Source organism: Xyrauchen texanus, chromosome 21 (assembly GCF_025860055.1).
Source record: "Xyrauchen texanus isolate HMW12.3.18 chromosome 21, RBS_HiC_50CHRs, whole genome shotgun sequence".
In the NCBI taxonomy this organism is placed as follows: Eukaryota; Metazoa; Chordata; class Actinopteri; order Cypriniformes; family Catostomidae; genus Xyrauchen; species Xyrauchen texanus.
This window is the reverse complement of record NC_068296.1, coordinates 4,428,042-4,439,976: the sequence shown is the minus strand read 5'-3', so window position 1 is coordinate 4,439,976 and position 11,935 is coordinate 4,428,042. Positions and strand designations below refer to the sequence as shown.

The 11,935-nt window shown below is 38.0% G+C and overlaps 1 protein-coding gene across 1 annotated transcript in view; it reads right to left on the bottom strand.

The window, feature by feature from the left end:
* Positions 1-8,431, bottom strand: part of iqsec3b (IQ motif and Sec7 domain ArfGEF 3b) — a 40,592-nt gene extending 32,161 nt beyond the window's left edge. Inside the window, exons 1-2 of the mRNA XM_052152705.1 lie at positions 7,882-8,431; positions 1,300-1,374 (exon numbers count right to left, since the gene is read on the bottom strand). Of these exons, the coding sequence (XP_052008665.1) occupies positions 1,300-1,374; positions 7,882-8,342 (536 nt within the window). The 5' untranslated portion in view covers positions 8,343-8,431. The remainder of the gene's footprint in view (positions 1-1,299; positions 1,375-7,881) is intronic.
* Positions 8,432-11,935: the final 3,504 nt, after the last annotated feature.

Genomic DNA, 11,935 nt, shown 5'->3' with positions numbered 1-11,935 from the left:
AGACTTTTTTTTTCTTTCTTTTTTCTTTTTTTTATGGCCCACCCAAAAGTAATTTTCTGGCTATGCCACTGGTTGATGTATGGCATGTATAGGTAAATCAGAATAACCATAGTGTTACTACTAGAGGTACTACTGTAGTAATGTTGTTTTTTTTGTCAGAATGATTATGAATTTAATTACCACAGTTTTGGGTTTCCACAAACATCATAGTTAAAATATGGTTACTGTAGTAAAACCATGGTTCATTTTTCATAAGGTGAGAATAAAGCTATTGTGAGGGAACGCAAAACTATTTCAAAAAAATAAATTCCCTACCTGTCCCCTAAGGGGTCTGTAGAGATGTTCTGATTTCTAAACTACTTTTTTAGAAATGTTCCTGGCGTATGATAAAACTATGCAAAAAATCCCACATACTTACACTAAAGGAGGGACTCGAGCCATATCTAGAAACCAGAATATCATAGACTTGAGTTTGGGCTATTTTGGCCAGTAAGCAACCACCTAGCAACCGCAGAGCAGTGCCCTAGCAAGCACATTGAACCTCACAGTCACATGCTAAAAAAACACTCAGAACACTGTACCAACCACATAGCAATGGCCTGGCAACCTCGGAGAACTTCTCTGTTTATCACTCAAACTGGCAAATTTGATTAAGTGTCTGTTAGAATCGAAAATGAATGAGCACTTTCTGCCTCACAGTCTGCTGAAAAGAAGTACTGGCCATTCCACAAATTTATAGAGTTTATGTTGTTTAGGATGGATTATGTTCGCAGTCAGCCAGAGTGCTGCTCTATTTATTAAGAATAGCTTTTAAGGTTTGGCTTTGCAGGCAGCACAAAATAGGTTTTTTTAAACGTTGACTATGGCTTGATGGGACCAGAGCTCTCTAAACAATGCAGAATCATCAATGCCCACAAACACCTCTCCACAGTGCTTATTCATGCCGAAAGATTTCCAGTCTATCAGACAGATGACGGATCAGGGTTAAACTACACCTGAAGCATGAATTAACTCTCTCTCATACACACATACACTTACACTCCGATAGCTTAAATCCCATCACCCAGAAAGCCTGAGGGCAAGAGCACAGGGACCACACACAGAAAACCGCTATCTCTCAACAGCGGAATACTTAACCGATGCTGACTATAGTCTCACACACAAACACTCTTCTATCATTCTGAGGTCTTACTGTATCTCTAAACTTGCACATACTGTGTATACAGTGGGTTCCAATAGTATGATGCCACACTGACATAAACCTGTAAAACAAAGAAACGTGAAGAAATTCATCCTCACCTGGAGCAGGTTATGGAGTCTCCTTCTGGGGCTTCTGGTGCTGGACAGCAGAACTGATGCAGGACTGTCTGACTCCTGTAGAGGTCAAAGGTTAAAATCCACATTACTGCAAATGACTGCTAATAATTGTACGTGACATCATTTGTCCTTCATTGGAGACCTGAGCACTAAAATGCTGGGCTAAAAAAAAATTCAAATAAGGGTTTATAACCCCTGTGACCTCAACCAAAACACTAGAAATTGACCGATACTTTTTTTAAGTTAAAAAATTGTCTTAGTCCTCCAAGAGTACAAAATGAGTAAAGTCCCAGATGCATGTTGTTGTTGTTGTGCATCTAAAAGTCCTATAATAACCAAACAAAAATACGATTTAGTGCATAAACAAGCCCAAAATGGACTGGGGACCCTCACACAAACACACAAGGGAAACAAAACATTCACTCTTAAAATCATCTATAATGTATAACAAAAGAATGATTATAAAGTAATCACTGTGAAATAGGCTTATAAATACTATATGAGCAATAATTAATATACAGTAGTAGATTAACATTCATCAATGGTAGATCATCAGCAATCGCTTGTCAATTGTCACTTAAAATGTGTGTTTTTTAATAACATTTCTCATTAAAATTATTAACCAAATATTTTTAAAAATGTATAAATATATAGCGCAACTACTGGCGGCAATTTTGCCGATAACCGATAGTTCCAAAAAGCAACTATCGGCACTGATTAATCAGTAAAACCGATATATCGTTCAACCTCTACAAGACACATAACCTTGGGTTGCTCGGGGGGGCATTTATTTAATCACATTTATTTTCAGACAAAATTCTTTATTGTCATGTTCACTTTTGTTCAAGGTGATTAAATCAAAAGATTTACAATAACTGTCCAATAAGTGAAAGGAAAGTTTTTGGGCTAAAGCCCCCATCAAAATCACACTGGGCCTCATCCATGAAACTTTTGTAAATTCGGAGTAATGCTGCCTTCAAGTGCTGTCGGAATGATCCAACTTCCCACTTCTGAAGTGGTAATACTGAGTACGCTGCGTTCAAGCACTTTGTTGTTGGAAATAACAGGAAACATGGACGACGCCAGGTTTAGTCATACATTTTTCTTGAGGAACTTTTATTTTGACACCATAATAAATATTACCAGAGGTTTGAAAGTACAAGAAGCTTGAAGTAGGCTACATCGGTTTTTACAAGCCCCATGAATAGGTGGCAGTGCACCTCAACAAACCTCACAAGCAGCAAAGCCACCGACTGAGAACCACTCACTGAAGCCCAACTGATGGATGAAACCAGAGAGCATTTAGCAGAGACGGGCCACTTCTATTCAAATGAATAGGGGGAAATTGGAATGCTCAACCAAGGAGCTCTAGCGCCCAATGGTCAACGGATGTAGAAAGGAAGTCCCACCTTAATGATAAAAGAGCCAGTCACCTTTTAGATACGGACTTACCCTATCAATCAACTCTAGAACGTGCATGCGCAATAGCTATACAAGCCGGAAAGATTTTTTTTTTTTTTGCATAATATGAGGTAAAGAATCACAATTTACGATTCCAGTATTGTCAGATTTTAGTGCTGATTTCAAATATGTTCTTTGATCGTAATCTTGACCAACTGTTTTTGAGATTTCGGTCTTTCTACATTCAAGTAGATAGGAGCTGCAATGGCATGACTGGAAAAAGATTCCCGGGAGCGTTCCAAAGATGGCCGACAGTGGACTGACTTGCTAAAAAGACTTTGATATTACTCAGTTAGCTTGTTGTCGATAATGGTCAAAGGTTGGGATAATTATTAATATATTTTCATGGTGTAAAAATTTACAACATGCATGAAATGAATTAATTTAAGGTTGATTTCACTTATTTAATTATTAGTGGGGTTTTTTCATTACTTATTTAACTTAACTTCTATCGAAATGTCGTCATGTCGAACACAACACGTTCAGATGTCTTATGCGCAATTTACACGTGGTGGGGAGCAGGTGTAAATTTAGTTCGTACCAACATACACTTTAAAAATGCAAAATAAATGTCTGAATCCGAGAATTTACATCTGAATGGCTTTATGAACAGTTTACACAAATTCGTTCTGCTCGTGTTTAATGAATGAGGCCTAATAATGTATCTAATAATGCATTTTTGCCAACTGCCTTAGTGGTGTAAGTTTTACCACTGATCAGCCATAATGGCTGAACTTTGAACAGGGCTAAATTTAATAAAGGAATTTAATGTACCAATGTAAAATTGTATTGAATAAGTAATCAGAATTTAACATCTTTTACTCCTCGAGTACATTTACATTTATGCATTTGGAAGATGCTTTTATCGAAAGCGACTTACAGAGCCCTTATTACAGGGACAATCCCCCCCGGAGCAACCTGGAGTTAAGTGCCTTACTCAAGGACACTGTGGGGATCGAACCAGCAACCTTCTGATTACCAGTTATGTGCTTAGACCACTACACCACCACCACTCCACGTCTGCTAAATTACAAGAACTCTACGTATTTCACTCTAAATGATTCATCTATATTTCTTGTATTTTCATCTATTAGAGATGCAGCAGTCTCAAAATACCTGCCATAACCTGACACGTTAATGATAACGATGTGAGATTAATGAGCTGCATACTAGAGCATAATGGTGCACTAAAAGTGTCTCACACTTCCAGCACAACTAGCTAAATTTCTTAATGCAAACCCCTGTGCAAACACACTCACACACTCTGAGATTTTAAGACTAAATGTTTTCCAGCCCTAAGGAAAAGATAATGTTACCATTAAACAAATCAGAGGAGAATGTCTCATTCTAGTTTTGCTTGTGGGGAAACACACACACACACACACACACACACACTGTGAGTACTCTACAAATGCAACATTAAATGTGTACTGAACCAGATGACCAGTCGTAATGGAAGATAGATTTTTTGCTGAGATACACACACACACATACACACACAATCTCTCGCTCTCTTGCTCTCTCTTAGTGTGGATTAGATTTCCAGCTGGCGGATAAACTCCACATGCACTATGGGAATGTCACTTAAAGCTGCACTGTACGCACATGTCAGTGTGTGTGTGAGTACACACACTTGTATACTTGCAATAATGTTGTGAAGTGCTTTTCTAATGCAGTCTCGGCGATACTTGCTTTAATAATCAGGTGCATTAAAAGCCTCGTCCAAAGGCCTTTTACCCTGGAAAGAGTGAATGTGGGTAGTTGACAAACAGTGTTGGGTGTAACCTGATAAAAATGTAATTAGTTACTGTAATCGGATTACTTTTAGTCAAAAAAGTTTTTCATACTCACACACACACACACTCACACACACACACATGTTTGTATTCCTATCCTTATGAGGACTTTCCATAGACATAATGACTTTTATACCGTACAAACTATAGATTCTATCCCTAAACCTAACACAACCACTAACACTAATCATCACACGAAACTTTCTGCATTTTACATTTTCAATAAAACATTGTTTAGTATGATTTTCAAGCGATTTGAAATATGGGGACACTAGTCTATGTCCTCATAAAGCACATTTATAGCATAATAACCTTGTGATTACCAGTTTATAACTTACAAAATTGTCCTGGTTTATCACAAAAACGCACACACTCATACTCACACACACACACACTCATACTCACACACACACACACACACACACTCACACACACACACACACACACACACTCACACACACACACATGTTGGTGCAGCTATCCTTATGAGGACTCTCCATAGACATAATGATTTTTATTCTGTACAAACTATAGATTCTATACCCTAACCCTAACCCTACCCCTAAACCTAACCCTCACAGAAAACTTTCTGCATTTTTACATTTTCAATAAAACATTGTTTAGTATGATTTTTAAGCTGATTTGAATTATGGGGACAATAGAAATGTCCTCATAAGGTCACATTTATAGCTATAATACCCTTGTAATTACTAATTTGTAACCTAAAAAAATGTTCTCATAAACCACATAAACAAGCCCACACACTCACACACACTCACACACACACACACTCACACACACTCACACACACACACACACACACACACACACATACTCACACACACACACACACTCACACACACACACACACACACTCACACACACACACTCACACACACACACACACACACACACTCACACACACACTCACACACACACAGTAATTGCAATTTAAATTCTTGCAATCAGATTACATTTACTCACGTTCAGTTAAGGTTAAGGACATTACTAGGATTACACAATCTTTTTTAAATCATATTATTTATGTGCAATACATTTTAAATATGTTTGCGTTTATGTGACATCTGAAGGGTGTTTATTGTATATAGACATTATTTTGAAGCGGGAAAAAGGTGTTTTAGAAAGTGATGTAAAGTAATTAGTGGTGTGATTACTTTCACTATGAAGTAATTACTAATGTAATCTGATTACATTTTAGATAAATAATTAGTTATTTGTAATGGATTACTTTCAGTATGAAGTAATCATTGAAGTAATCTGATTACAAAGATAAATATTTTGTAGTGGATTACTTTTTGAATAATCTACTGAACATTGTTGACAAATAACATGGAAATTTCCTTGTTTTTTCATAATCAAGATTTTTAGGTTGGAAATTGATATATAACAAAGACAAATTGTATATTTTTAGATGCTATAACTGCTAACCATTTAGTTTTAGTTTTTCCAAAAAAAATAATTCATTCAAGGATGAAAAATCAGCAGTAAAAAAGGTGAGAAAGTCATAGTAGAAGTATAATTTATGTTGTTTTGTTTTTTGTATTTAAAGTTTTTTTTAAGCGTTTTTCAAGTGATTTTTAATTAAGACGATTTTGAACATTTTAACAAACATTTTGGGCAAATTAGCTTAAAAAAAAGGCTACTATAGCTCAAAGGTGATTGGTTTGCATACCTGTTTATTCATTTGTCAGGGACAACACATATTAATTATCATCACATAGTCTAATTGTCATCTATCGTACCTGGGCAGGTTGATGTTAAGAGAAATGACCCATTAGAAATCAATATTGAGAAGAGAAATGACACTAAACCAAAACATAATCTATGCACATACACTATAAGCTTTCTATGTTCAAATTCACTGATGCATTTATGCTGCAGAGGAATAAATCATTGTCCATTAAATTAATAATTGATGTGTTTGTGCATGTATTTATTTATTTATTTATTTGGAATTTTGTGAAATGAAGCCTTTGGGTTATTTGTAATCAATAAACATATAGGCAAAAATTGCTCTTTGTATTATTATTATTATAATAATTATCATCTAAAATAAATACATTTTAATGTGCAGTCATTTTAACATTACAAATAAAAAACCCAGCACACTGATTAATGTTCATAACCCAGCAATTGTCATTTTTAACCCCGCACTTTTTAGAGTGTATTCTTACAAATGTTTTGCAGTTCATTTAAAGGTGCACTCAGTAATTTTTTAATATGTCATCTTGGACTTACACTGACACCTTGTGGCCTGAATTCAGCATCATTCAAATGCAATTGTCTTGCATTTGTCTATTCACAGTAAACCAGGATTCATTTAATCCCTGATCGAAAGTGCCTAACAAGTTTAAGCGAGTAGCATTCCGTTGGTCATGTGATCACAACATGGCCGCCCCCATGAGGGGACCCTCTCCATGTAGAATAAAACAGCTTTTATAATGTTACTGATATATCTCAACTCTTCATCTCATACGAGTGCTTGTGATTTTATTTATATGCATCATATATGGAGTGGTGGTGGTGTAGTGGTCTAAAGCACATATCTGGTAATCTGGTAATCAGAAGGTCACTGGTTCGATCCCCACAGCCACCACCATTGTGTCTTTGAGCAAGACACTTAACTCCAGGTTGCACTGGGGGGATTGTCCCTGTAATAAGTGCACTGTAAGTCGCTTTGGATAAAAGCGTCTGCCAAATGCATAAATGTAAATGCATCAAAATGACTGTTTATTTCTTTAGGAGTAAAACTTTTTTTAATGAGGAAACATTTGACTGAGTGCCCCTTTAAATAACTTTGTGGTATGACAACAAATGTTTTTAAGTACAAATATTTAATGTTGTCTCGCAAGAAATGGGAGATCACTAGGAATCAGAAAAAACATGTTGATTGAAGTAGTTATGTTAGTACAGGACACCATGTACTCTCTACTGCTGACCTACAATGTGAAAAAAATGAGATTGTGTGTGCATTTATTAAGACTGGATTGAGCCATGCAAACAAAACATACATTATGTACTATACATAGTTTCTGAAAGATTAGAAACCATGGACACTGCACCCCTGATTTAAAAAAACAGCACCCAAATGTCTCTTGAAATGCAGACGTTGTGCTGCATGCATGCATTTTTATATTACTTGGATATTCACTGTGGCGTACATACTACAGTGCAATGTCTCTGTTATGTAATCCTGATGGCGTATGTAAGCTGCCTCAAAATTGCACTGCTGTCAGATTGTGACTGATTTGTGCTCTTCTAAGATTTATGTGTGATTATAACTCACTCGGATGCGCGTGAGAGTCCCACAGCTCGACACAGGGTGGCAGGTGTCTGTGGGACCAGGGACCGACAGCAGGGGTCCTGAGCATCATCATCGACTTCATCAGAAGAGTCCGGATTGGCATCGCTGGGTCCCGCGGGCACAAGCTGCATATCGTGCGGGGAATGGTGCTGCTGGCTCGGTGTTTGAACGGGGGTCGTCCCGTCTCTGCTGGCCGGGCTGGCTCGGGGCAAGCTGGAGGTCCGGGGAGGCGGAGGCGGATGATATCGGGGAGGGTGCCGGTGCTGATGACTGCTCGAGTCCCGCAGCTGCCGATTCTCAACCGCTAGATCCTCCAGCCGGCGCTCGAGAATGTCGATCCGGTACCGCTGGGTCTGGATGAGGCTCTGCTGGTTCTGCACGATGGCGGTGAGCTCCTTCAGGTAGAGCACCGCCTGCACGGGATTCTCCAGCAGACTTGACATCCCTGTGGTGATGCTCCCGTTCAAAACCACGAGAAATGATGCGATCTGAGAGGGATGTCTGAGTGACCGGCTGCACGGGTTAATCTTGAAATGGCTGAACCGACAGAGAGCGAAAGAGAGAGAGACAGAAAGAGCGAGAGACCCCCTCCTCCGCCTCCACCTCCTCCGTGCCCGGAGCGCGCATGAAGGGACGCTCGGGATGCTGCCGCTGATGCTCAGGCGAAGATGTCAAAACAGAGGCGTGAAGGGGGCGTGGTCACATGCATTAGTGACGTCATTGGGCACGCTCTCGCTTTATTTAATAGTTTTCCCTTTTCATTTATAGCCTATATGTTTATGTACCTCGGTACAGATTAAGGTTGGCACGCCTGTTGATGTTCTTCAAGTAGCTAAATAAATGAATAAAATAAAACCTTCACATCTTTTTACTTTGTCATTAGTTTCCTTATAGTTACCAAAAGGAAACTTGCAAAAACCAATTTTTCTGAGTGCTTTATTGGTTTGACTGTTTCTCAAACAGAATAAATAAATAAATAAGAAGGATATCTCATATAATATATGCCTAATAGGCCTACTATGTTTCTCATGCAAATGATGAAGAAATCATCGTTAAATATAATAATAATTATCATAATAGAAAATAAAAACATTTTTTTAAAACATTGTTGAAAATTATAAAGGAAAAGTTCATCATACAACGAACAGATATTTCCGTACATACATTAAAAATAAAGATAATTGACTTTTTACACAGGAAAGAATGTGCATGTGTGCGTGTGTGTGTTTGTGTGTGCGCGTGCGCGTGCGTGCGCAAGTGTGTGTTTGAGGGAGATATCGTTTTAATTTTAATAGTAACACCATTACACCATGTTTGTTTGTTAACAACATTAGTAAAAATGTATTAAACAATGAACGATACTTTTACAGCATTTATTAATCTTGGTTAATGCTAATTTTGATTTTAACATATACTAATATATTTTTAGGTCTATAAAAGTTGTATGTGTTTACATTAGTAAACATTTATAATGCTGTCAATAAGAAATATTATTTACAAAAATAACTAAATAAATAATATAACACAGAGATGCTCAATCAGAAAGTAAAACAAAGTCAGAAGAAATTAATTAATTGCATGAAACTTTTTTTTCTTCTTACTAGTAATGAAAGACAAAAACATACAACCAAAAGGAACTAATATTACAATCAACTACAATGTACACTGCCTGGCCAAAAAAGTAGTCACAGTTTGTATTTAAATTAGCAGATCCTTAAGAGCCCATGATTGGATCATTATAGCAGTGATTTTTATCTTTCAGCTGGCAACAAATATTTTAACCCTAACTGATGAAGTGTGTAGCTTCTCATTTCTTAAACAACCATGTCGGAAGACGAATCCCGTGGTCACGTATTCCCTGTTTCTGTGCTTAGACTTTTATTTTGAAATCCTTGTTTATGTCCCTGTTCCTGTTTCCTGATAATTTTTTCTTTTCATTGTAGTTTCTTTTCATGGTTGTTTTCCCCAGGTGTTCCTCGTTCCCTTGTTTCCCTTGTGTTTTTAACCCCTTGTTTCCCCTGATTTCTGTGTCGGTCTTCACATGTGTTGTCATGGTCTTTGTCTTGTTCCCTGCGTTTTGTGTCCTGTTATCCTGAGTTACCTTATTCATCTGTGTTTAGATCCTCATTCCTCGTCTGCCTCGTCACAGAAAGAAACCGTGACACCGGTGGTCGTGGAAAAGATGTTACTGTGTTTCAGGAGGGGCAAATTATTGTCCTGCATCAAGCAAAGAAACCAACTAAAGAGATTGCTGAAATCACTGGAGTGGGTTAAAAACTGTCCAGCACATTATTAAAACCTGGAAAGATAGTGGTGATCCATCAGCTTCATGGAAAAACTGTGATCTGAGATCACTAAAACGCTGAAGTCACATCGTAAAAAATCGACAGTAGAACTCACGACTATGTTTAATAGTGAAAGTAAGAGCATTTCCACACGTTCAATGCGACGAGAACTTACAGGATTGGGACTAAACAGCTGTGTAGCCACAAGAAATCCTCTTGTTAGTGAGGCTTTTGGAAAAAAAATGACTTCAATTTGCTCAGGAGCATAAAGATTAGACTGTGGAGCAATGGAAAAGTGTCATGTGGTCTGATGAGTCCAGATTTACCCTATTCCAAAGCAACGGTGAGTCAGGGTAAGAAGGGAAGCACATGATGCACCCATCATGCATAGTGCCCACTGTACAAGCCTCTGGAGGCAGTGTTGTGATCTGGGGTTGATTCAATCAGTGAGGTCGAGGCTCTGCAACATTATGCGGCAATGTACCCGAGTGTACTGAATGACCAGGTTATCCCAGCAATGGATTTTCTTCCCTGAAGGCACGGGCATATTCCAGTAAGACAATACCAAGATTCATCGGGCTCAGATTGTGAAAGAGTGATTCAGGGAGCGTGAGGAATCATTTTCACACATGAATTGGCCACCACAGAGTCCTGACCATAACCCCATTGAAAGTCTTTGGGATGTGCTGGAGAAGACTTTACGGAGTGGTTCAACTCTCCCGTCATCAATACAAGATCTCGGCCCAAAATTAATGCAACTCTGGATGTAAATAAACGTTGTGACGTTGCATAAGGTTGTTGAAACAATGCCACGATAAACGCGCGTCGTAATAAATAAATAAAACAATACCATAAAATCTTTTATAGCAATATTTACAAACTCTTATATAAAAATAATTTAATCCAATAATTTCAAATTGCATTAATTGCTTTTTACGTTTCTTCTGGCTTTGCACAATGACTTTGCGTGCCATGTGATTTGACAATGCATAAGTTTTGATCCTGAAACACTCGGTGAAACCGATTGTGCTTGTGATGTTTAAATGGTCAGGTAAAGTATTTGCATTTATTTTTACAGTGATATTTTGAGTTATAGACATCTCTTTCACATTCAGTCCCGAGCCTCTCTGTCCGAACACGTCTAATGAGATTCAACATGGAAATCACCTGATGTGAAATTGATTATTTCACAGTCTTATTTAAGGGTTTGCATAGCTGCACACACTATAGCAGTGTTTATTAAATGTCATCCAAGCTTGTCTGCGAGCCATCATGTGATTATTTATTTGTGTGTTTGTGTTGTTTCCGTATGTTCTCATGTAATTTTATGCCTCTGTTTGTTCTCTATTGGGGCTTTTCCACTGCACGGTACAACTCAACTCAACTGGACTCTGGAGCTTTAGGGGGTTTTCCACTGTGGATAGTACCTAGTTCCTGATACTTTTTTAGTACCACCTCGGTTGAGGTTCCAAGCGAGCCGAGCCGATATTAAATGTGACGTCAAAATCCTGCAGATCACTGATTGGTCAGAGAGAATCGTCACTACCAGCGTCACTGGATTTCCGACACGTGACATCAACCCGCTAGTTTTAAAGTTAGCAACAGCGATAGCAGTATCATTTGTTCACGGGACTTTTGAATTGTGAAAAAAGAAATGGTTGTGCACAAACCACGCTGTGGTCAATAAACGAGGTGCAGACGGTCCACTCAGTAACGATGAGCGAAATGAAAAAGTCTCTCAGGAAGTGACT